This window comes from Tripterygium wilfordii, chromosome 19 (genome assembly GCF_013401445.1).
Source record: "Tripterygium wilfordii isolate XIE 37 chromosome 19, ASM1340144v1, whole genome shotgun sequence".
NCBI classification, from domain to species: domain Eukaryota; kingdom Viridiplantae; phylum Streptophyta; class Magnoliopsida; order Celastrales; family Celastraceae; genus Tripterygium; species Tripterygium wilfordii.
In genome coordinates, this window is record NC_052250.1 from 11,026,100 (window position 1) to 11,048,955 (window position 22,856).

At 34.9% G+C, this 22,856-nt stretch overlaps 1 protein-coding gene across 1 annotated transcript; it reads right to left on the minus strand.

Annotated features, from left to right (window-relative positions):
- Positions 1–844: 844 nt before the first annotated feature.
- Positions 845–17,484, minus strand: LOC119985728 (probable LRR receptor-like serine/threonine-protein kinase At1g56140). Its single transcript, XM_038830094.1, has 24 exons — positions 17,228–17,484; positions 15,814–16,006; positions 14,661–14,732; positions 14,373–14,444; positions 14,219–14,290; positions 13,747–13,818; positions 11,931–12,002; positions 11,752–11,823; positions 11,511–11,582; positions 11,354–11,425; positions 11,173–11,244; positions 10,818–10,889; positions 10,664–10,729; positions 9,472–9,537; positions 8,573–8,617; positions 7,695–7,759; positions 7,010–7,362; positions 3,678–3,876; positions 3,427–3,594; positions 3,035–3,153; positions 2,188–2,398; positions 1,871–2,102; positions 1,592–1,742; positions 845–1,335 (listed from the first exon to the last, which is right to left on the minus strand). Exons 1-24 carry the CDS (start codon positions 17,337–17,339, stop codon positions 991–993), a joined length of 3,045 nt encoding a protein of 1,014 aa, XP_038686022.1. The 5' UTR covers positions 17,340–17,484; the 3' UTR covers positions 845–990.
- Between the last annotated feature and the right edge of the window lie 5,372 nt (positions 17,485–22,856).

A 22,856-nucleotide genomic window follows, 5' to 3' on the forward strand; every position in this document is an offset into this window, starting at 1 on the left:
TCTACATGGGATTAGGGTACTTCACCGGTATTCTACCAAAAGGTGTGGTCTCAATTCACAAAGTGTTGACGAGATATTTCAAACCTCGAATCCATGAATTTCATGGAATGCCAATAATCAACTTCGCCAACCCCTTGGAGTTAAATCATGGGAGTTTGTTTGTTGAGTTTAAAATATATGACATATGTTGATTGGTTTAAAAATGACGACGTATCTTTGTATATTTGTAACTACATATAAGGAATCATTCCAACACTAATAAACCAAATTTCATTATGATTATATAGTTAAACGTGCTTTAACAAAAGCACTAGTAGGATAGGTGCTCCTTTGGAAGTCCTCAATCAAAACACTAACGAATGATTAGCTCTTTTGAGTAATTTAATTTTAAATAAATTCTCTCTTAGGGTCTTCACAGTAACTATCAACTATTTCATAAATACCTAGATGCTCATACATAAAAATAATAATATACAAATATGTAGGTTTAAATGATGTGAATGAGGAAGTTCTCTTAATGGCTGAGACATGCCTCTATATTTAACAACGTAGGTGATAGTTTAATGGTGAATCTCTCTAGTGTTAAACCGTATGTACTCGAAAAGTCATAAATTCGATTCCCACTAAGAGCAATACCTTTGTGATCACATGTTACGGTTTAACCCAACTTGCCATGTCATTAAGTGGAAAACTTCTGCACATGATTAGAATTTAAGCCTATATCGGTTGTCCAAGGACAAACTTATATGGTATCGTTCTCAAATTTTTTTTTTTGTTGATAAAACACCTCTATAGTTATTTGAAAGAAGGGCACAAAAGTAGATGGAAAACCAAAATTTACATGTCCCAACTATTCACTATCTCTTGAAAATTATATACCTTGTATTTCATGATCCCAAAAATGACAGTGGAATAACCAAAATAAAAAAAATGGTAGCCAATCAATATGATTTGACAATTATATACATATATTGTTCCCCAAAACCAGTCTTATCTACCAATAATCTCAGTTAGCATGGGTGTAGTGGCCTCTCCAGGGGAACCCAGTGCATTGGCGACCATGTTTGTACTTGTGAGCGAGTTGTAATGACTCCCATTGCTTACTTGAGTAGCATTTTCATTCATGAAGTATCCGGGCCTTGAAGTTACAGTGCTCACTTCAATATCTCCAGAAATCATCGCCATCGCTCGTGACATTGAAGGTCTTAAATGTGGCGATGCCTGAGTGCACAAAAGACCGACTCCCATCATACGTTTTACTTCTTCCTCGTCAAAGTTTAAAAGATTGGAGTCCACCAGTTCAAATTCACGATTGGTTTCATGTAGCTGCCAAGCCTGAGAGCCAAAATGAATAAAATCCTTTAGTGCTATTTTGTATGGGCAGCTAATTGTTCAAAAATCTAAAAGTTATTGGCTTGCATCTGATGCTCAGGTCGTGTTGATCCTCAGCCTACAAAGGATGAGGTGCACTTACATGTATAAAAGACGGATGAAAATGTGTCATGCACAACTGGTTTTTCATAGCATTTGACATGGTAAAAAGATAAAAGGAATAGGATGTAATGAGAGGAAAAGCTCAATTGTTTCATACCCAATCAAGAAGATATGCCTTTTCTGCATCCAAACTCGAGTCAGAATTTGGCCTCCCACTAATGATTTCAAGAGCCACGACACCAAAGGCAAATACGTCAGCCTTCTCTGTAAGGTGTCCACGCATGGCATACTCCGGAGCAAGATATCCACTAGAGTAACAGGAAAAGAAAGCATAGCATAAGAAAACATGAGTGACAAAATTTGTTTTTTCCTATGATGAATAGAAAGACACAAAGAATAGAAGGAAAATGAAAAGCTTAGCTATTCATGATCGTACATTGTTCCAGCAATGCGTGTGCTTATGTGGGTCTTGTTATCATCATATAGCTTGGCCAAACCAAAATCTGAAATTTTGGGGACAAGATTAGAGTCCAGCAGAATATTGCTAGCCTTCACATCTCTGTGTACAATACGGAGCCTTGATTCCTCATGAAGATAAGCAAGGCCTCGAGCTATCCCCAAGCATATATTATATCGTGTTGGCCAGTCTAGTTTCAGATGCGTCTTGCCTGTGTAATGCAAACCATATGTAAGCGATCAACATTGCTTACATGTATTAAAGTTGTATTGACACAACAAAAATGCTTCTCTTACCAAATAACGCCTGATCAAGACTCTTGTTTTCCATATACTCGTAGACAAGGAGTCGTCGATCTACCTCAATGCAGCATCCACACAACTTAACAAGGTTACGGTGTTGCACTGCAGATATGGTAGCAATCTCTGCCACGAATTGGCTCTTTCCGTGATGGGATCTCACAGAGAGTTGCTTCACAGCAACTAGTCTCCCATCATTGAGTTTTCCCTATAGAGCAAGATGTTAAATATGTAAAGAAGAAATAGTTATGCTACCACTTAAGGGTAGACCCTTAACCAAGTTTATTATATGAATTGAGCAAAGTAAGTACTATTATATTCGATCCCCCCTCCACACCCCCTATGAATTTGATAGAAATCGCAAAATTAAGCCTATGTTACTGTTGTATCTCGACCCGTTTACTTATAGCACTCATTACTCTTACATTTTTCCAATGTGGGACTTTTGTGTTGTGTTGGAAATACTCCCCAAACAGAAGAGTCCCCGAATATGGGCCTCTTTGCTGAACCCTTTCAAATATGGAGGGATTGGGCGTAAAATGTGTGGTCTCTCTGGAAGTATAGTAACAATGTGTGCAAACCATGAAATCCAACCACTAGGGACTTGTTCTCTTTTACTTTTCTTACCAAGGTCAAGGGCTATGGCAGGCTGTCTATCTAATGCTACACATCTTTTCCTCTCTTTCTTTTTCCCATACAATAGGTGGGCTAAACCCAATTGAAAAGGTCGAGGTGCCATCACATGAGTAAATGGAATTAAAAGCAACACCGTCAGATGATAAGATGACTTTATGTATGCAATCATATGGATTATAAGAAAAATCTTCGTAAATGGGTGGCTTACCTTATAAACAGGTCCAAATTCTCCCTCTCCAAGCTTACTGGAAGGGTTGAAGTCTTCTGTAGCAGTCTTCAGTTCAGCATAGCTGAAAGTGTAAGGTTTGGTATCTATTCCCATGAGCTCTGCAAATGGAAGGCAAATACAGATCATGTTGGTGACGATCAAGTCATCTATGGCAAACAACAACCATATGCCATTTTGTTTGGTTGAAGAATGAAGATTCATATGTTGTCGGCCAGAAAGTAATGAAGATTATTCAACCTATTATCTTAGTTTGTTGCTACTAAGGTAAACAACACCAATATGCCACTTTGTTTAACACTGGCATTGCAATGAAGAAAACAAAATATACCCACAATAAGATAATAGAAAGACTCAAAGATTTAATAGCTTACCTTCGTCTTCATAAGCCTGGCGCCTTTTTCTTTGGACAATAAAGGAAATGAAAAATAAAGCTAAAAGACATGCAGCTCCTACACCAAGAACAACACCCACAATAAGACCAGTTCTATTGTTCCTGATCTTGATTCCAGGAGGAATGTTACTAACAGTGGGTATGAAATCTGTACGCAAGCTCAACTGTTAGTAAACGCCATTTGCTGAAATTAGTAAGTGATGTAATCAATTTAAGATCCACCAGCATTACCTGGGGTCGCACTGATGGCTGAAATAGAAGGTCCATATGTTCCTTGTGATGGGATGCAACAAGTGCCTTTTCCAGCCCAGAACAGATGAATTTCTAAATAGTTTTCTGTCACCTGAGCCGTAAAATTCCTCAGAACAGCTCTGTTAGAAACTCCACCTGCCTCCTTTTTTATGTCAAAATCCTGTAAAACACGGTTTCCCTGTAATCAACGCAAAAGGAAGTTACATGAAGAGTAAGAACAAGAAATACAACAACTAAAGAGTTTTGCGAGATTATTTTCATTAACATGAACAGAGATATTACATAAGAATATATACGCAAAGCTTTGAGAGTAACGGCTATAGCAGACTGACACTACAGTGTCTGTACAGGGAGCCGTTTGAAACTAAACACTTTAATTTGATCTTATACAATCTTGAGCATGAGCTGTATTGTAACTCTTCATTGGGCCTGTTTCTGTGTGGGCTTGACTAGGTTTGGGCTTGGTGTACATAACTTCCTCTTTAACAACTACTTTGTAGGAGAAAATAGATCCCAGATTACTTGAAGATTTATCTTGTATTTTTTATTATCATGATCATACCTGAGACTGGGAACTGTTTGATACAGAACAGTGAAAATTCCTCTTTATTATTCCTGATTTTAGGTGTTCACAGCTGTATATTGTTTTTACTTAGTATATTGTAAATAAGAAGATTTGGGTTTGGTTGTTACCTTATCTCATTCCTAATCTAGTTTCCTAGTTTGGAGGAGTATTTTCTCATTCTAGATTAGAATCACATCCCTTAATTATGGTAAATTAGTTGCCGCTTTCCTGTATATATATTCTTGTATTTACCCAATAACGATTGTGAAGAGACTTGACGGTTTTCTCTAATAAAACTTCATGGACTTGGAGCAGGTTCTGAACCCTAAATCCTTCTACTGACAGATTAAGGGATAGCTACTGAAAAGCCAGTTTCAAACCCCAAAGTCACCTTCAACCAGGAAGCTATGATCCCAAGTAAAAAGGGAGGATCAGATAGCTCTCATCTCCCCATTACAGGTCACAAACTGAATGGCATAACTTCATTCAGTGGTCTCAAATCCGTGATGATGTTTATTTGCGAAAAAGGGAAGGACTATTATCTCACAGGAGTCTCCAACCCTCCAAAGAAGGACGATCCAAAGTTTAAAACATGGAAGTCATGAAACAACATGTTGATGTCATGGTTAATCAACTCAATGGACAACGGCAAAGGAGAGAATTTCCTACTCTATGGAATAGCGAAGGAGATATAGGATGCAGCAAAGTAGGCCTACAATGAAAACACATCAGAACTGTTTGAGATTGAAAGCATTTTTCATGATCTTCGCCAAAGAGATATATCATATATATTTCCCACCCAATACTTTAACATCCTCTTTCCGACAACATATTTTTTTGCTAGGAAGTACGGACACTTCTAAAATGACGAATTCCGTGTCAGACACCAACACGCCTCTTGACACGTGTCCAGACCGTGTCCTGGTTTTCTTTTTTTAAATATGGGGACACGGGTTGGACACTTGGGGACACGGGCTCAGGCTGGACACAGGTTGAACGTTGATTTTGCACAGGTTGATTTGAGAACTCTGGACAAGACTGTAAAAGCTTTTAAAGACACTACCAATATAAATAAAGTATTCTGTAAGACTTAACTCACAGTTAACCTATGATCTAGGCTTGTCACATTACATTAGTATTGCAATCTTTCTCTCTCTCCTAACTTTCTATGTCACATCAGATCAGTGTTGCAATCTCCCTCTCCTAGCTTTGTATCCTAACACACTAAATGCTTGTTTTCAATCTCCCTCTCATAGCTTTGTATCCTAATTCCTAACACACTAGATGCTTGTTTTCAAAATTTGTGTTACTAGTGGACTTTGTGTAACGTGGGCTCCCAATTATGCCTAAATCAAGCCCAACCCACTTGTTTTATAAAACCAAATAACTGAATAAGTCTCCAAATATGCACAATTCAACAAAAACCCACCAACATCAAGAGTTGTATATTAATTTCTTATATATGACCTATATATATTTGATACATATTTCAGGATTTGTATATTAATTTCTTATATATGACCTATATATATTCAAAATATATTTATGCATGCGTGTCCTTGCCGTGTCCGTGTCCTATACATTTTAAAATTATCATGTCAAAGTGTTCGTAGAGTGTTCGTGTCATGTCCCATGTCCGTGTCCGTGCTTCCTAGTTTTTTTGCCTTTAGGTATATAGTCGTTTGACTCACCAAGCACTTATTTTGCTACTTGTTTGATATAAACCATTATTTCTCCCCACATGTAGTTTATTTCCCCAACTAAATCCCATTTTGCATTTTTAAGTAATTTATACCGGTCATCATATAAAATTTGGAGGACAGATGGCACTGTCGTGCTTGTGACCTTTGAAGTGACTAGAAAATCCCTACCTCTTACTGCATCATCAACAAGAATTACTGAGAATGCAGTTCTTGTGGCTGAGCATGTCAGTCATGTAAAAGTTCAACATTGTCTTTTACTTGAAGAAGAGCACGCGAAAAGCGACAGGTTCACTATTTTGCCCTTTGTGGTGACAGAAGTAAAGAATGTTTAAGTACGTGAGCTAAGAAAAGCTTCTGAGAAGAAAACAACTTATAAAGTAAAGTGGATGATCTAAATCGGATAGTTATATGAGCCGTCTCGTCTTACGCCTCTAAAACAAAGGAATGAATCGATCATTCGATGCAGTCTCCTCTGATAAACAAGGATCATGATTCATGAGTCCCTGTCTAGACAAGCGAAGGGATTCCCTCCCATTTTTCTGAATCTTATTCCTAGATATATGTCTAAGAAGTGCCCTCAGCAGGGCAGTTTACTAAGATAGTTGGGGGGGGGGGGGGGGGGGGGGTCCGACAATTCGCTTCCCATGGACAGTTCTTCATGGGTTTCTAAGGCTTAAGTTTCTCATATCACTCTTTGTTATTTCGTGATATGCGTTTTGAACGCAAACCCATACCATTCATGTATACTATCAAAGTTCACCATCTCTTCCTACATGTCGATTTAGATCTCCTCCTAAAAATATTTTCACCCTACTTAGAATGCCCTAAACAATCTCATCGATATTCTTCCAAATTATTTGTGTATTTTCATCTAATCCTATTTGCAGGGTGCAAGCACTTATAACATTAATTTTTCTCTCTTTCCTTAACATCAATTTAGCTATTATTATCGCCTTAAAAATGGTTTGTAATAGAAATTTCAGCTTAAGAAGAAACAACTAGATGCCCTATGAGTCCATGAAAATTCTAAAGGCAACACAAACCTGGATATAAATATCAAAGAGACGTCTCCCGAGACCTTTCCATGTAGTGGAGTCGTCAATAGAAATTTCTGCAAACTGGAGGTTCACAATGTAGTTGCCATTCTCGAGGCCCAAGCCATAGTACCTCAGTGATGATGGTGAGACACGTGCTGTCTGGAACAGTTCTGAGTCTAGACTGTCTGTGGATTGAGATGAAATCCCAGCAAACAGTCCAACGTTACTAACTGCCCACCTGTTTGTGTCAGTAACAAAATAGTTTGCTGGACCAAGAGTTTCATTATCCCTCTCATACACAGTTCCTCCATTAGAAGATGTAATCTGTGGACCCCCACACTTAATTGCAAAGTTATAATCTGTTACACCAAGAGATAGTAGAGGTATTTATCAGAGTAGGTTAAGAAAAAGGTAATCTGACCATCAAATTAAGAAAAAGGTGATGATGATGATGTGATGATGACAACCACATTTGGAGACAATGATTAGGAATGCTTTTGGTCATACATAGCAACTAACAACATCAAAATTTGGCAGAAAAGTGTAAGAAATGTTTTCGGCAGAAAATTGTACATAAATGTATGCAGACACATGCTTTCAATTATCTTGATTTCAATCTCCATAAAAGTATGAATAAAAGAAAGCATTTAAAAATTCATTTTTAACCAGAGTTAACATTGCTTATACTTACACCTTCCACGGCCTCGATTGCAAGGAAAGTTCTTTTGAAGACAGATGAGTCCCGATGGCAAACCACTGAAAGCAGATAAATATGCACTTAGACAATAAATGTGGGATTAAGCCAGGAAACAGACACAATTATTCAAGGAATTGGGGAAAAAAGAGCCACATTCATGAATTTTGAGTCACTTGAACCCATGCTTGAAAATTTTGTTCCTATGGGTTCTCGTGGGTTTTATAAAGAAAGTAAATATCATAATGTCCTTATTAAATGTAATGTGTTTTAATGAGATTTTGAACTCAATAATTAATTAAGAATATATTTGTCCAGAAAGTTCATAACCCATGAAAACACCCCAATTTAGGGTAATTCTATGAAATACACCAAAATAATCATCAATGGGTTCTAAGGTGTTTGTTAAACGCATGAGAACAAATTTAAAAGGCTCCCAAGTTTTGCTTCTTTTAACACCCAAAACACAAGCCATCAAAATACTCCAAAATCCATAAAAAAAAAAAAAAAAACTCCTAAATTGGGGAAAAATTATTAGGCATCTCTAAGCAGACACAGAGAAATATGCAAGAGGAAAATCAGGAATAGCATGTTTTGGAGTATAAAATAAATAGGCTCAAAAACACAGTTCATACACTTCCTAGTTCCTATGAGCAAACATGTAGAACACTATTGCTCAATATCCATCTTTTTGCCCAAAAAGTTAAGAAGTAGTGTGTTGAAGCTTTAATAGGCATATTGGTCCTTCATTGGTCTCATGAGATTGTACTTGCCAATAACATTGTTCTTAGAAAAAGAAACTGTTCATTAAGCTGCAGAAATCTTTGTTTGAGACCTTCAAGCAGTAGAAGTAAACATATCACCAGGAGACTCACCTGATCTTTGAACCCTTTATCATGAAGTTGTTGGCAACCAAGTTACTGCATGTAACGCCCCCATAAGGGTCTCAACATTAGCGTCTATCTCATAAGCACATACACAGAAAGTTCATTTTGCTTAGCATAATTAACTAATATACAAGGTAATGAATAAGGCATTACAAAATCGTTTTAGAAAATGATAACAGCTAGTAGAATACCCCATAACAGAAATTTTTAAATGAAAAATGAATGCAAATCTAGCAGTAAACATGCGCACATGAAATTTCCCTTTCGGTTAAGAACATATGCACAGGGCCGGCACTGCCCTTTTGGTGGCCTTGGGCAAAAAATTATTTGGAGGCCCTTTATACTTAAAAAACATAAAATATAACACATGAAATTTTTGATGGCTAGAACCCAATTTTGGGAGGCTAGGCCATCACGCCTTGAATTTCATTACATAAAATTTACAATCAGTCATTACAAAAATTGGAAAAAGAAAAAAAAATTTACATTTTGAAAATTACATGAAATTACATAAATATCTTAGACCTCACAACATTTTGAACAATCTCTTTTGAACACCTTGGTGTTTTCCTTTTATATTAGACCCATTATCATATCCTTGCCCCCTCACATCATCAAAGTCAAGTTGTAGGCACTTTAACACTTCAATAAACTCCTTAAAAATACCCAAACCAGATGTATCATCTACTTGCAAAAACTATATAAAATACTCTTCAACTTTTTCAGTATACACTTATATATATATATATTGAGGCCCCCCAGATTGGGGGCCCTGGGCGGTCGCCCAGGCTGGCCGTGCTCAGGGCCGGCCCTGCATATGCATGTGCAAATGAAGGCATATATGTTTATAAACTGTTGTAAGAATGTGAAAATTTAGAGAGACTCACAGTTGTAAGTTTTCATTGCTGACCCAAGATGGTAAGCTTCCCATGAGATTGTTATATGAAACATCTCTGCAAGCATGAAGCAATAATGATGTTGACCATGTATCCAACCAGATGAAAACCAAATGATTGCTAATTATTAAATTCGTATATTGGCCAATCACATTTATCTTTTCCTTCTTCATATTGGCCAATCACATTTATCTTTTCCTTCTTCATATCAAGTAAGCATTTCACACAGTCAAGAACCCACAATTTCTCCATGCCAAGCTGATGCAGGACCACAGTTATGAACAAACAATTCAAATCATTGGGTGTCACATAAAACGGTCATTATTTTTCGAATCGATACCTAAAAGATCTCAGCTCAATTAAAAGCTTAGTTCCAAGGAACTCAGTTAGCCCTCACAAATCTATCCAAATAACTTACAGGATGCAAAAGATTTTACAAAGAGATGACTCATCAACAGAATCCATACATCTTTGCATTTAGTGCACCCACAATTGAAGAGAAACCATATCTTTTTTTTCACATTAGAGAACACTCACCAAAACATATTGAACAAATGCAAAGGAATAATATCACATGCATGCCACAATTTAGATAATTCAACTCACTCACTCCACATATACTTTGTACCAGCTCTCCTAGATAAGAATCTCCTGTCCAACTACTGGCTTTGAAGCTTATTATGTACAAATTGTAACTCAACCACTCACATTTCTTTACTTAGCATGCTAATAGTAGCTCAAAATTTCACTTTCTTTGACAGACTGTCACATCATTAGTATCGAACTACCGATCTTCACCCATTAGATTGGAATTTCATCAGCTCTTGGCATCTATAATTGTCCAAGAATATACAAGTGCTAGAAATAGCATAACGAGTAGAAGATATATAACAGGGAATTCTTGGCCTAGTGGTAGCCACTCCTTAGCATTTTGAACCTATTGTAGGTTCGATTCCTCCCACAAGCTAAAAACAACTAATAATAAAATTTGTGCGCTTTTTGCACATTTAAGTTCCAATTATTAAGAGATGCTAGATCAAGATACAAATACAGTAAAGATCCAGAAAAGTTTTCTTGCTGGTCAATACGAACATGATCTATTCAACTACATTAATATTGACGGCAAACTCCATGTTTGATGCATCATGACACCAGTGAATTCATATATGGCAGCTGCACTTACATGTTGCTAAGAGACGAGCTTTTTTCCACAGGAAGAGTTTCGTTCAGCGCATTGTTTCCTAGGAACCTGGGCTCAATGGCAACAAGTAACGCTTCATTACATCAAACACATTTTTGGAGGAGTAGAATACAACAAGAGAGAGCTGAATTATTACAAATGGGTAAGAGAACCCAGATTGAAGAGCGAGTCAGGAATAGGGCCAATTATCCTATTAAAGCTCAAATCCCTGGAAAAGAAGGGGGAAAGATCATCCATTTATTACCAGATAAACATGATCAGACATCCATAGAAAAAAAATGATGGATGTTTGAAGTGTGATGAGCATATTACTAAAAGAAAGTTAAAATGCAATCCCCAAAAAGACCTGATGTAATCTTGTTCATCATGACCAGCTTAGTGATGCAACGACAATTTCCTGCTTCAAATTCCTTAGTAGAACCTAATTTTATCATCATGTATTACAATTTCTATGGTAATTAAGCAGTCATCCATCCATGGGAATAACTCACAGTTGTGTCAAGCTCGGGTATTCTCCTATGTCTGATGGAATTGAATCAGAGATATTATCATTCCTTAGCTCCCTGCAGAAAATTAAGTACATTGCTGCAAGCCTTCCACAAGAGAAATGAAAAGGAGAAAATCACAGCATGCAAACATCTAAGATTTATGAAATCATACATATTTCCTTACAAGATAGTTAGAGACTTCATATTCTTCATAAACGCCAATGAGGAGCCCCCGTTAGATATGTCACTTATTCGCCTGTAGTCACAATTGACATGAGATGTTTGACATTTAGACTGGAAATGGTAAAGGAGATGGTCAACCAGTACATATAGAGACTCACAACTCTGTCAGAGCTGTTAGATTAGAAAACGTTGACGGAATTGGACCTTCAAAAGAGTTTCCTTGAAATCTCCTACAATGACATGTACAAAAAAGATAACATAACTGTATAAACATACATAGCATTCACAGCATAATACAAATTATTTATAAAGACACATCTTATATCAACAGAATTCATTATAAGCATAAGACTACTTGAGAAAAAAATTAAATTAAGAAAAATACGACAATAGTCATACAACGTTGTAAGCTTTGTCCAGTTTCCTATAAAGTCAGGAATCCTGCCAGTGAGATTATTGTCTGATGCCCACCTGAAAACAACATAAATATTTTCTCAAATTTGATCTGCGCCATATTCTTTCGATATATACTTGAAGAATAATTTCTTACAAGAAAACCACTACCGAAATGTTCTTACACTATAACCATGTTCTGCAGATTAGCAAATGTCGAAGGGATCTTACCGCTTACTCCAGCACTATCAAAATATCTGTCAAGATAAAGAATTTTCAAGTACTGGTACTGCCTAGTACAAGATAAGTAGAAGATTCCAGTTGTTCATATATAATGAAATGATAGAACGGAAGTTGATCATAAACAGGGGTGAAGCCAGAACGTAATATGAGGGGGTCGTCAGCCGTCAGGGGCGGATAAAAGATTTCAAGTTAGGGTCGGCAAAGTAAATTTTTTTGGTTATCTATTAATTATACTTTCAAAAGTACAAAGGAAACATTAAAAACCAAAAGTTTTATATAGGATAAGTAATAATTGTCACATGTCTTCTTGTTTTAACCATTTGAGCATGATTTTTTTGCAGCAGGTCTAAATTGAAAATTCAGGGGAGGTCTTTTCTTTAATTTGCTCTATACTTAGGACTAATTAAAAAATTTTGAGGGGAGTCAGCTGAATTTTAATGTTAGAAGCTTAGGCACATTATGGTCATACATAAGTATTGACGAAAAAATCACCATGGAATCAAAAAAAAGACTTGAGAAATTCACCATGGGTGAATTGTTTTTGAGCTGTAGTATGGAAATATATTATTAAAGTAGTGCTGCAATCAAGCAATTGGTAGCTACTATTGTCCACAAACAAAATATTTGATCTCAAAGCTTCCAAAGTATAGATACACTAGCAACTAAATGATGGATAAGTCTAACAATAATAACATAACCATGCAAAGAAAATTTGAAAAAGAAAAAAGGAAAAAAATCAACACTTCAAAAATGCATCAAATTCAAAAAAAAAAAAAAAAACACACACAAAATATCAACACTTATGTTAAGATTAGTTACTTTGTCATTAAACCCGACAAGTTAACCTTTTGGGTTGGGATATTTCATATCATTTATACATATTCTAACACTCCCCCTCACATGTTGGCTAGGCAATCCGACGGCCCAACAGTAGGGCTACTCTCACACAAGGCCCTCACTTGGGGCAACGACAAACACACACAAAGGCCAACACTTGGGGCAACAACAAATGGGAGTTTAAATTGCAGAAGCTAAACTTTGAACCCAACATCTCCTGCTCTGATACCATGTTAAAATTAGTTACTTTGCCATTAAACCAAATAAGTTAACTAGTTGGGTTGGCATTTCATATCATTTATACATATTCTAGCAACTTCAAAAATGCATCCACTGATTAGAGCAGGAAGTTAATTACACATTTGGATCAGGAATGAATGATTTATTTAGAAAAGGTTGTTCATCAGTCCTCAATGTTTATAGTATCAGAAATTCTTAAATTAGCATATACATATGAATCCCAAGGAAACTAGACAAAAGCTTGCGATGTTAAAGTTTTTAAGCTGCAAACAGACTAGTTTCTGAAAGTCTGCCAAAATTACATAAACTGATAGCTTCTTGACATATAGTTTTCAATATATCCCATACATGTCTACAGATTCATTGTCCCTTTTAGCCCAGTAGCATGTAAATAGAATATATGAATTCACATATATTACATTTCTAAGCATTCTGGCCTCCACAAAACCATCACAATTGTAGGATTCATTGTTACTAAGTATTAGTTGTTTAACACTACAAAAACAAAATGGTCACAAGTACAGATGCCATTGAGCACGTGGGAAATTGACTTGACTCTGTAACATTTCATGAGCATGCACTTCCTAAAAAATAATAACAATATACCGGCATGCAGTCTAAGACGAGTGGTGGAGCGCTTATAGAGAAAAGTGTAATATGAAGGCAAAAGTCAGAACTCACATTTGCTCTAATTTTAATAAATTCCCAAGCTCGGATGGTAGAGGACCAGAGAAATTGTTTGTTCCAAATCCACTACAAAAAAAAAAAGAAAAAACAGTTGAAAAGGCAATGTGATGCAGTACAATGCATTTGGCCTCGATACTTTCTCCAACCATCAGCCATGAGGATGCAAACTTCAGTCAATAATATATTGCTACGCACCCAAAAAAGAAATATAAAAAAATGATACATAGTATTTCAAAATATCATTGAAGATAATTGAATTTCCTCTTCTGTTGGGAGACATGCCAATTAAATACTATAGCTAAGGAATACAGTGCGTAAAACATAAGGAATAAAATCTTTTGTCTTCCTTTCAGGAAATGAGGGGAGGAGGAGGAAAGAGTTTGCAGTTGTAGAACATCGAGAGTACACCAGAGAGAGAGAGATACCAATTGAATAATTGATAAATTTGAGAATGAAGAGTACTTACAATGATCTTAAATCAGTTAACAAACCCAGTTCCTTTGGAAGCTCCCCTGATAGTGCATTAATGCCAATGCTTCTAGTCACAGGAAGAGAAAAAATTGAATATGGAATATCCTATAATCTGAGGTGAATTAAAAATAGAGTTAAGATCCTCTTACAAGTATTGCATACGAATTAAATTTCCAATGGTTGAAGGCAGGGGACCCGTCAAATAATTTTGAGCTAAATTCCTGTAAAAAGTGGCATGAAGTTATGTATATCTAACAGAACAGGAATGAAAGGGACCATGGTGGAAATCAGCTGAGAAGTGGAAGCATTTAGCCTATTGGCCTATGCATGAACGATACATTTGGGCCTGATGGAAGGCCCATGTTGATTTGATTATCTATGACAGGAAGTACCGACACAGAAACCGTGTAAATGAATAAGCAAGTAAGATTCCATACAGATTTGTGAGGTACGTCAAATTCCATAGCACATCAGGAATTGCACCCACAACATCCAATGCATAGACTTTCCTGTGAAAAGTATTTAAATAACAGCAAGAAAACAAGACAATTTCAGATATTCTGCAATTCAGTCTGCGCTGACGTTTGAGCTTTGGCAGCATTACAGCACTCTTCAATCATCAAAACCACATTTGAGTAAGTCAAAACTAAAGAGAAAGAACGTATTCGAATATGAATATGCTAGTTCCGGGAATGTAGCTATGGCAATGACAAAATTGCTAGTTTAGCAAGCACCATGGAAGAAGGAAATAGAAGGATGATAAAAAATGAAAAATTCAATCTATAGCTCCACAAGTTCTATCTTAATCTAATGGTAAGACCAGCCCCAGCATTCCCCTGTAAACATCGTTCTTGTTTGCAAGCAAATAACATCTAAAATTATTCCCCAGATACTCAAATGTGATAATCAAAGTTTACGATGCTATAGCACCGGGAGATACATATAACAGATAGAACAGTAATTCTCCAAAACTTATACAGTTACCTGATAACTTTTGTTTAATGCAATGGCATAATGAGTTTTACCATTTGAAACAACACAATATAATGCCAATAAAACATTCAGATATACTTTCCCGGAAGGATTAATCAAAGACCCTTTTCTGTAGTTATTAACCCAAGATGCAAATACAAACCTCAAGCATGCATAGAAATGCATTTTATCACCATGCGACCACATTGATATCATCATCTTTCATTTTCTCCCTTCTTGTTTCCACAAGCACAGTCGCAGCAATTAAACTTCTCATTTACAGAGCTTATTATAACCACTCAGGCATTTCATCAAACACAAGAGACAGGTTCCCCATGAAATATCAACAATTTTTTTTCTCGAAAACAAAAGAGAACGTCTAACATAGTCTCATTTGCTAATATCCAATGGCTGCCACTTATAACATTGACCAATGACAGAAGTAATGCCATAGTTCCAACCAAACAGAACTAGCCCATCATAATATTAACGACTCCAGCTATTGTACACATAATAAGATTAAGAGCACGCAGTGAACTAGTATGTAAAGTTAAAGAGACTTGAAACAATTTCCTTCACTTTGAAAGTAGAGAAAAATAATGATTGAGAGAACATTACAGTGCACTAACGCGGCAAGTGGAGCCATTGTTGAAAGAGCAGGTGCATTTGATAAATGGGTTGTGAGTCCCATCATCGATTGTGGCAGAAGCTGTGTCCAAGGCGTCTCCACTGCAAGGCTCTCCGCTTATATTCCACTGATTCTGGTTTGCTTTTATGCCCCATCTTTGGAAGATAGAGTTCACAATTCTTGCTGAAACAAACCAAAATTTCAGAAAAGTTTTGGACTTGTCATCTACTAACGAAGTCACGAAGGCAAATGTTTCTAATGACGACTTCTAATTGGATGATTTGGATCTGCCCACTCTCTCTTGGGCAGGTAAAATAGTAAATACCAAAGGCTCTTGCGATTTCCGGGTTGAAATTATCTTCTGAAGAAAAAAAATCCCATTTCCGCATGTAAGAAGTCCATCACTTCGTAATGGAATACCCTCTCCTCCTCCTAAATCCTACTCTAGGTCTTTGTAGTGGGAGTGTATGGATTCTCAATATGGTATTGAAGCAAACTGTTGTTAAATAAAAGGGCTCATATTATAAGTGTTACTTTACACCTGTCAACTCTATTGTACAAGGAAAGTCATCAGTTTTCTCTAGCTCTTGATATGGAAGGTATATTACTATTGATTTTGCTCTTACGAGTGTTTTCCTTTGATTTTGTAGGAAATGAACATAAATTGAATATTTTGGAGACTCAGATGAATAGTGCCTTCTAGACATATTGATAAATGTAGCAAATTTCAAGTCCTGAAAAGCTCAGAAATGACCCAGTATGAAAGCTGTCCGGACAGCTACATATAGCTTGAAATCTTTCAGGACACCCCTCTAAGGTGTCCGGACAGCGTTCGCGGATATGCACTTTGTAAGTTGATTTTAAGAGGGCATTTAACATTGGTAACCAATGGGAAACGAGTTTGTAAGAGTAGATAGGTATTTTGACATGTAAGAAAGGGGATAAAATCATAATCTAAGGGTTGCCTCTCATTACATTCTCTCATTACCATAGTTGTAGGAGTAGTGTAGATTTAGTTTCTCTCTAGATTTCTTTGTTTTTCTTAGTTTCTCCCTATGATTTTGTGTAAACACTAATTTAGATGACAATAAATTAAATATTTATTATCAATTTCATGAGTGGCTATCATTAGAGAGATCCAATCGTCAAAATCAATAAAAAGGCCATCATGGACCAAAATCCAAACGGATCAATCTTGTTGGGAGGTACTGCCCAAGGAAAGGAAAAGGTTACTTCAAGATCAGCATGAAAAATAACTTTAATAATAATATGCTATATGCTTATATGTACAGGCTTAATCAGTTATATATATATGTGTGAATCAGGGTTTTAACTTGTGCAGAACTTATGCATACAACGAAAGAGAGAGGGGTAGGGAGCTTGAATATATATATATACACATACCATCATTAGCATCTGTAGTAGGTTGAGTCCTATTCTGTGCTTGAGCAACCCCAAGTAGCAATAATCCAGCTACTAGACTTCCAAACACCCATACTTGCCTTGACCACAACATCAAATTCCTGTCTATTAATTGATGAGAAAGTAGTGAAGGGATGAGATTCTTCTCCTCTGTTCTTGAGTTTCAGAGCCACCACAAATACATAAACAAACACCAAGACCTTGCTAGTCAAACTCGACCCACAATATTTTACAAGCTTTTCAAGGCCTTGTGTATATACCAAGTCCGATCATGTCTAGTATTGGTCAAAAAAAAGAGTTGAAAATGTGTTTATTACATAATTGTGCACGTCTGACGCAATGGAAAATTGGTGCAAGTTGGACTTTGGTAAACCGACCGACATGTATAGTTTATAAATATAAGTTTTTTTTTAAAAATTTTTTGTCGGGTTGTAATTTAAGTTCCTGTTGCTTTGTTTTTTTCTAAAGTTAAAGGGGCAGCCAGACTTAGGGTGAGAGAGAGCAAGGTGGGGAAACTTTATGGTTTATTTTTTTCATGTATTTGGATTCTGAGTATGAGACTGTGAGAGATTCCAATATGTAAAAAAGAGTGTAGAGAATAGGCTCTGGAGTAGGGCTTATGATAATTTATTGGGTTCTTGGGTATTATTGGATTTCTTGGGTAAAGAAGGTCACTGAGAATATGATTGTACAAATTTGTTAGAAAGTTTATCTATTTGTCTTTTGATAACACCCATGATTTTTCTCTCTTTTTAGAGTTTTTCACGTAAATTCTTGTGTTGTGATTGTGTTACTATTCTCAATCAAATTCAATTTCTTTATTGTCGTGTGATATTTCTATCAAGGAGGATCAAGTCTAATTTCCCGACACTTTAACGTAGATAGACAAGTCAAACATAATAATGATATTGCCTATTTTAGACTTTTACTCAGGGCAAAGCTACCCTATGCTAAGGGGGACCCCTTAATTTTTTTAATAACCCTAGTTATATAATAATTTATATAAAAGATCTTCCTTAATTTTCAATTTAAACCCTCTTGTTATAAAAAAAAAAATCATGCTCATGATTGAAACAAGAAGACATTTGACAATTATTACTTATCGTATTTTATAAATTTTTAGTTTATTGTTATTTTCTTTACTTTCGAATGTATAATTAGTAGATAACCTAAAAAATACTATTTTATAAATTTTTTATTTTTATTGTTATTTTTTTAACTTTATAAACCAAGAGCGAGCTTGTGATGACACTGATTTTGATTAAAGAAAATTAAGTTGGTCATAGATGAAGAATTCAACCTCATACTTTTCATCCAAATTAAGTTTTTCAATATCATAAAGCGTGGGAAGCTATAAAGAGATCATGAAAAGTCAATATTGTTGATTAATCATACATATATAAGCTAGAACCCATGATCCTCTTGGGGACACCAATCTGTCGAAGTTTATATATATATGTGTGCATTGTAATTTTCACACAAACCAAACCCACTCACTATATGTATATATATTGATAGGATCAACATTAGAAATTACACATATCTAATTCTCAAAACAATACTCTGAAAGTGTCTGCCATAGGAATTGATTGATATTGATATAAAAGTAAAGCAAAGTGTTGGTGGTAGTTTAGTTCATCAAATCAGACGGATTGTAGTGAGCAACATCCGTCTACGATTAGAGAACAAGAAGTGAGGAGAGAGAAAAACAAACAAATCACTGTTACCCTTAGTGGCATTCATTGCCTCTGTTGCTATTAATGACAATGAAAAAGTCAAATGAATTCCGTTATTTTGAATAGCGAAAATTGAAATTGGGTATTAGATGCTCAATCAATTTGTACAGGGTGTTATATACCAAAAAAGCTCTATATATAGTACTTAAGTGCAGCTCTTCTTAACATATTCTTTAAAATACAATAAATTGAGTCATTCTACAGTTTTACAGAATCACAATTCAACAGCACTCTACATTAACTCATCTAAATCATCATCTATAACTTAAAATATTCATTTCTCTAATCACTTTTAAATTCTTTTCAGTTTAATTTTTATTGATTATATTATACAATAACAAATATATTTTTGACAATATCATTTTTTGATAAAATAATATATGACATAAATATCAAAAAATATTAAATATATAGTTCACAAGATATTCAGATTTTCTCAATTTAGTCTAAAAGTTTACTCAAACGGCTATATTGAATCATATATATAAATAAAGATTATTTGAAATCTTTATATATAGAAATAAATATTATTTATATTTATCGAAAATTATTTTTTTTCCTTGATTTTCATAAAAAGATTAAAAATTTAAAGTTGGATGGCAAACTATTTAACAATTAAAAGTTGGATGCCAAATATAACACAATAAAAAATATTTAAGAATTATATAATATACAATTTAATAGTGAAAGGTATGAATATTTTAATGATATAATATTAATACAGGATCTACAGTTGTCCGCTTGATGTAGGGACGACTGTAGATCCGTGAAAATTTTCCACCAATATAACGGTCCTGCTGCATCCCATGTTTTGCGATGTTTGGCCTCTATATCCGGTAAAATAAGGATACAAGATGAGTTTACAGTTGCTATTGGAGATGCTCTAATCATGATTAAATATTTAAATGTGCAAGTTGTCACTCTAGCTAATTCCCAAATCCTTTTATAAAGTCAGGTTTTTTTTTTTAGAAATACTTGTTAGTGAAATTGTTTTTTTTTTTATTTATTTTCATATAATCAATATTATATTATGTTATATAAAAAAATAATTTCAAATAATTAGGACCATTTGAAATTTTGAATAATGGTTACTATTTTATTTCATTTATTATTGTTGTCGTCTTCTATAACACTTGGGATTTGTTGCATGTGTTCAATTGTAATTGTTTATATATATATTTTTTGGCCCTTTTGGTTGAAGCAATGGTTTGGTTAGTAAGTACCACACGTTGGGTTCGGTATGTTGTTTCGGCCCATTGGGCCTAGACGACTTGTTAACAAATCTCATGAAGATCTAAGCCGAGCCCGAGCAATGAGGAAGTTCTCCTAATGCTTGAGATAGAGACCTCTACATTTAACCACTTGAGCGATAATTTAGTGGTGAATATCTTTGGATCAAACCATATAAATTTGGAAGGTTCTGAGTTCGATTATCGCGGAGAGCAATATCCTTGTAACCATGCGTTGAGTTTTGACCCAAATTATCCTGCCGTCAAGTGAAACTTCCATTCGCGAGTTCAAGTATATACCGGATGTCCACATGACAAGCTTATATGATATCTTTCTCTGTCAAAATGTCCACATGACAAGCTTATATGATATCTTTCTCTGTCAAAAGAAAAGGAGAAAAAGAGAGACCTCCATCTTTAGTTGAACGAAAGGCACAAAAGTAAATAGAAAAACGACAATGCAATAGCCAAAATCAGGAAAAAAAAAATGGTTACTAGTCACACTGATTTGACAATTATATATATATTGTTCATGATCCCAAAACAAAGTTATAAAAACCTCCAAAAATAGGGAAGAAAAAACCAATCTTATCTACCAATAATCTCAGTTAGCATGGGGGTAGTAGTGTCTCCCGGGGAACGCAGCGCATTGGCGACCATGCTTGTACTTGTGAGTAAGTTGTAATGACTCGCATCGCTTACTTGAGTAGCATTTTCATTCATGAAGTATCCGAGCCTTGAAGTTACAGTGCTCACTTCAATATCTCCAGAAATCATTGTCATCGCTCGTGACATTGAAGGTCTTAAATGTGGCGATGCTTGAGTGCACAAAAGACCTACTCTCATCATACGTTTTAAAAGATTGGAGTCCACCAGTTCTAATTCACGATTGGTTTCATGTAGCCGCCAAGCCTAAGAGCCAAAATGAATCAAATCTATTAGTGCTCTTTTGGATCGACAATGATAAGACTCGGGCACAATGATAAGACTCGGGCCATTAGGTTGTACAGAAATTTTTCACAAGATGACAAGATAAATTGACTCAAAGTCTAACTCGTGGCCACAAAAAATTTGCGACCATGCTTGTACTTGAACTCAGGACCTTCATAATTTATACGGTTTGACCCCAGAGAGATCCGCTACTAAGATTCGGAATAACTAGTCAAATTGGATTCCTCAGTTGGCAAATTGGATTCCTCATTTGGTTGAATTTGTTTTATAAAAATAAAAAAACCTTCATTACAGGTTGTACAGTTTGGTTAGTTTAAATTTCTTGTTGCAGGTTGTATAGTTGAATTAGTTTAATTTTCTATTTTTCTATTAAGGTACCGGTGTTTGAACACACATTAATTAAATAGTTCAATGTAACTTTGATTATAAAAAAACTAGTTGCATGCTCGCGCTTCGCGCGACACATAATTAATTTAAAAAATAAATATTTTTGATAATTTTTCGATACTTTATTACCATAATGAATAACAGAGCTTGAATTATAGAAAATGAAAATAATTATGAGATGAACAAATAACTACAATACATTTTTCTCAATATGTTGATAAATAATTTTCTAAGAATGAGCGAAAAATTTGATGCATAAAGAAAAAATATGCTCAGAGTTTAACAATTATTTTTTGCGTTGGTTTTTTGAACAAAGTTGTAAAATAACTAAAAAACATCTCATAAATTATAAATTCTATAGAAAATATAGCGCACCTTCTTTATCTCCTAGTTTTTACATCTCATTTATTATTGCTTCTTATGTCAGCAAGTCACAATTTTTCATACTATGTAAATAAGCATATATAATATATAATTTGTTGTACTATGTATCTCACATTTGATTAAATTCTTCATTTGTATGATCATCCACTAAGGGATTATCTTATACGGGATCATTGGGATCATCCTCTATGAAATCTCCTAAGAATGCATCCTAAACTGGATCTTTTCCATCATCATTGGTTGTTGTTTGACAACTAATTCCATGATTTGTAGAGACATATCGTTAGGAATTTTGTTGAAATTGTTCATTTTTCCCATGAAGTTTTTGTAGTATGTCTTAGAACTTTATTGCGATATTATATGTTTTTGTGTGTTATTTTATACTTATATTGTGAATATGTTTCATTTAAGCTTTTATCTTTTTGTTTTTATATGCAATTAATAGGTGATAATTGATATGACTATTTGTTGTATTATTAAATATCATTTTAAAATTATTTGTATATTATTAATTGTATGTGCTTGTGGGTCTTAAAGTTATTTAATATATTTAATTTTTTCTTTTGTTTTTTGTGTAGGTTTTTTTAGAGGCATCCACGTGGCACCAAGGAAAAGCCTTTTGGATCCTCCATTATATATATAGATTGATGATTATTTAATTTAATAAGATAAAATAATGGACAAAATTCTTGCCACTTAAATAATTAATTAATGCATTAAAGATTTAAGAAGTCATTGTATGTAATAAATACGTAATTAATATATTTCGAAAATTTTATGGAGTCCACCACTAAGCAAAAATTTATTTATTTATTGATATATTAACAGCGTTCCTTAGGCAATGCTTGGCATAAGAATTCTCCCCGCAAAACCCTCTTTCAACATATATCTTTTTTAAATCGGAGGGCGCAAAAAAGTTTCTTA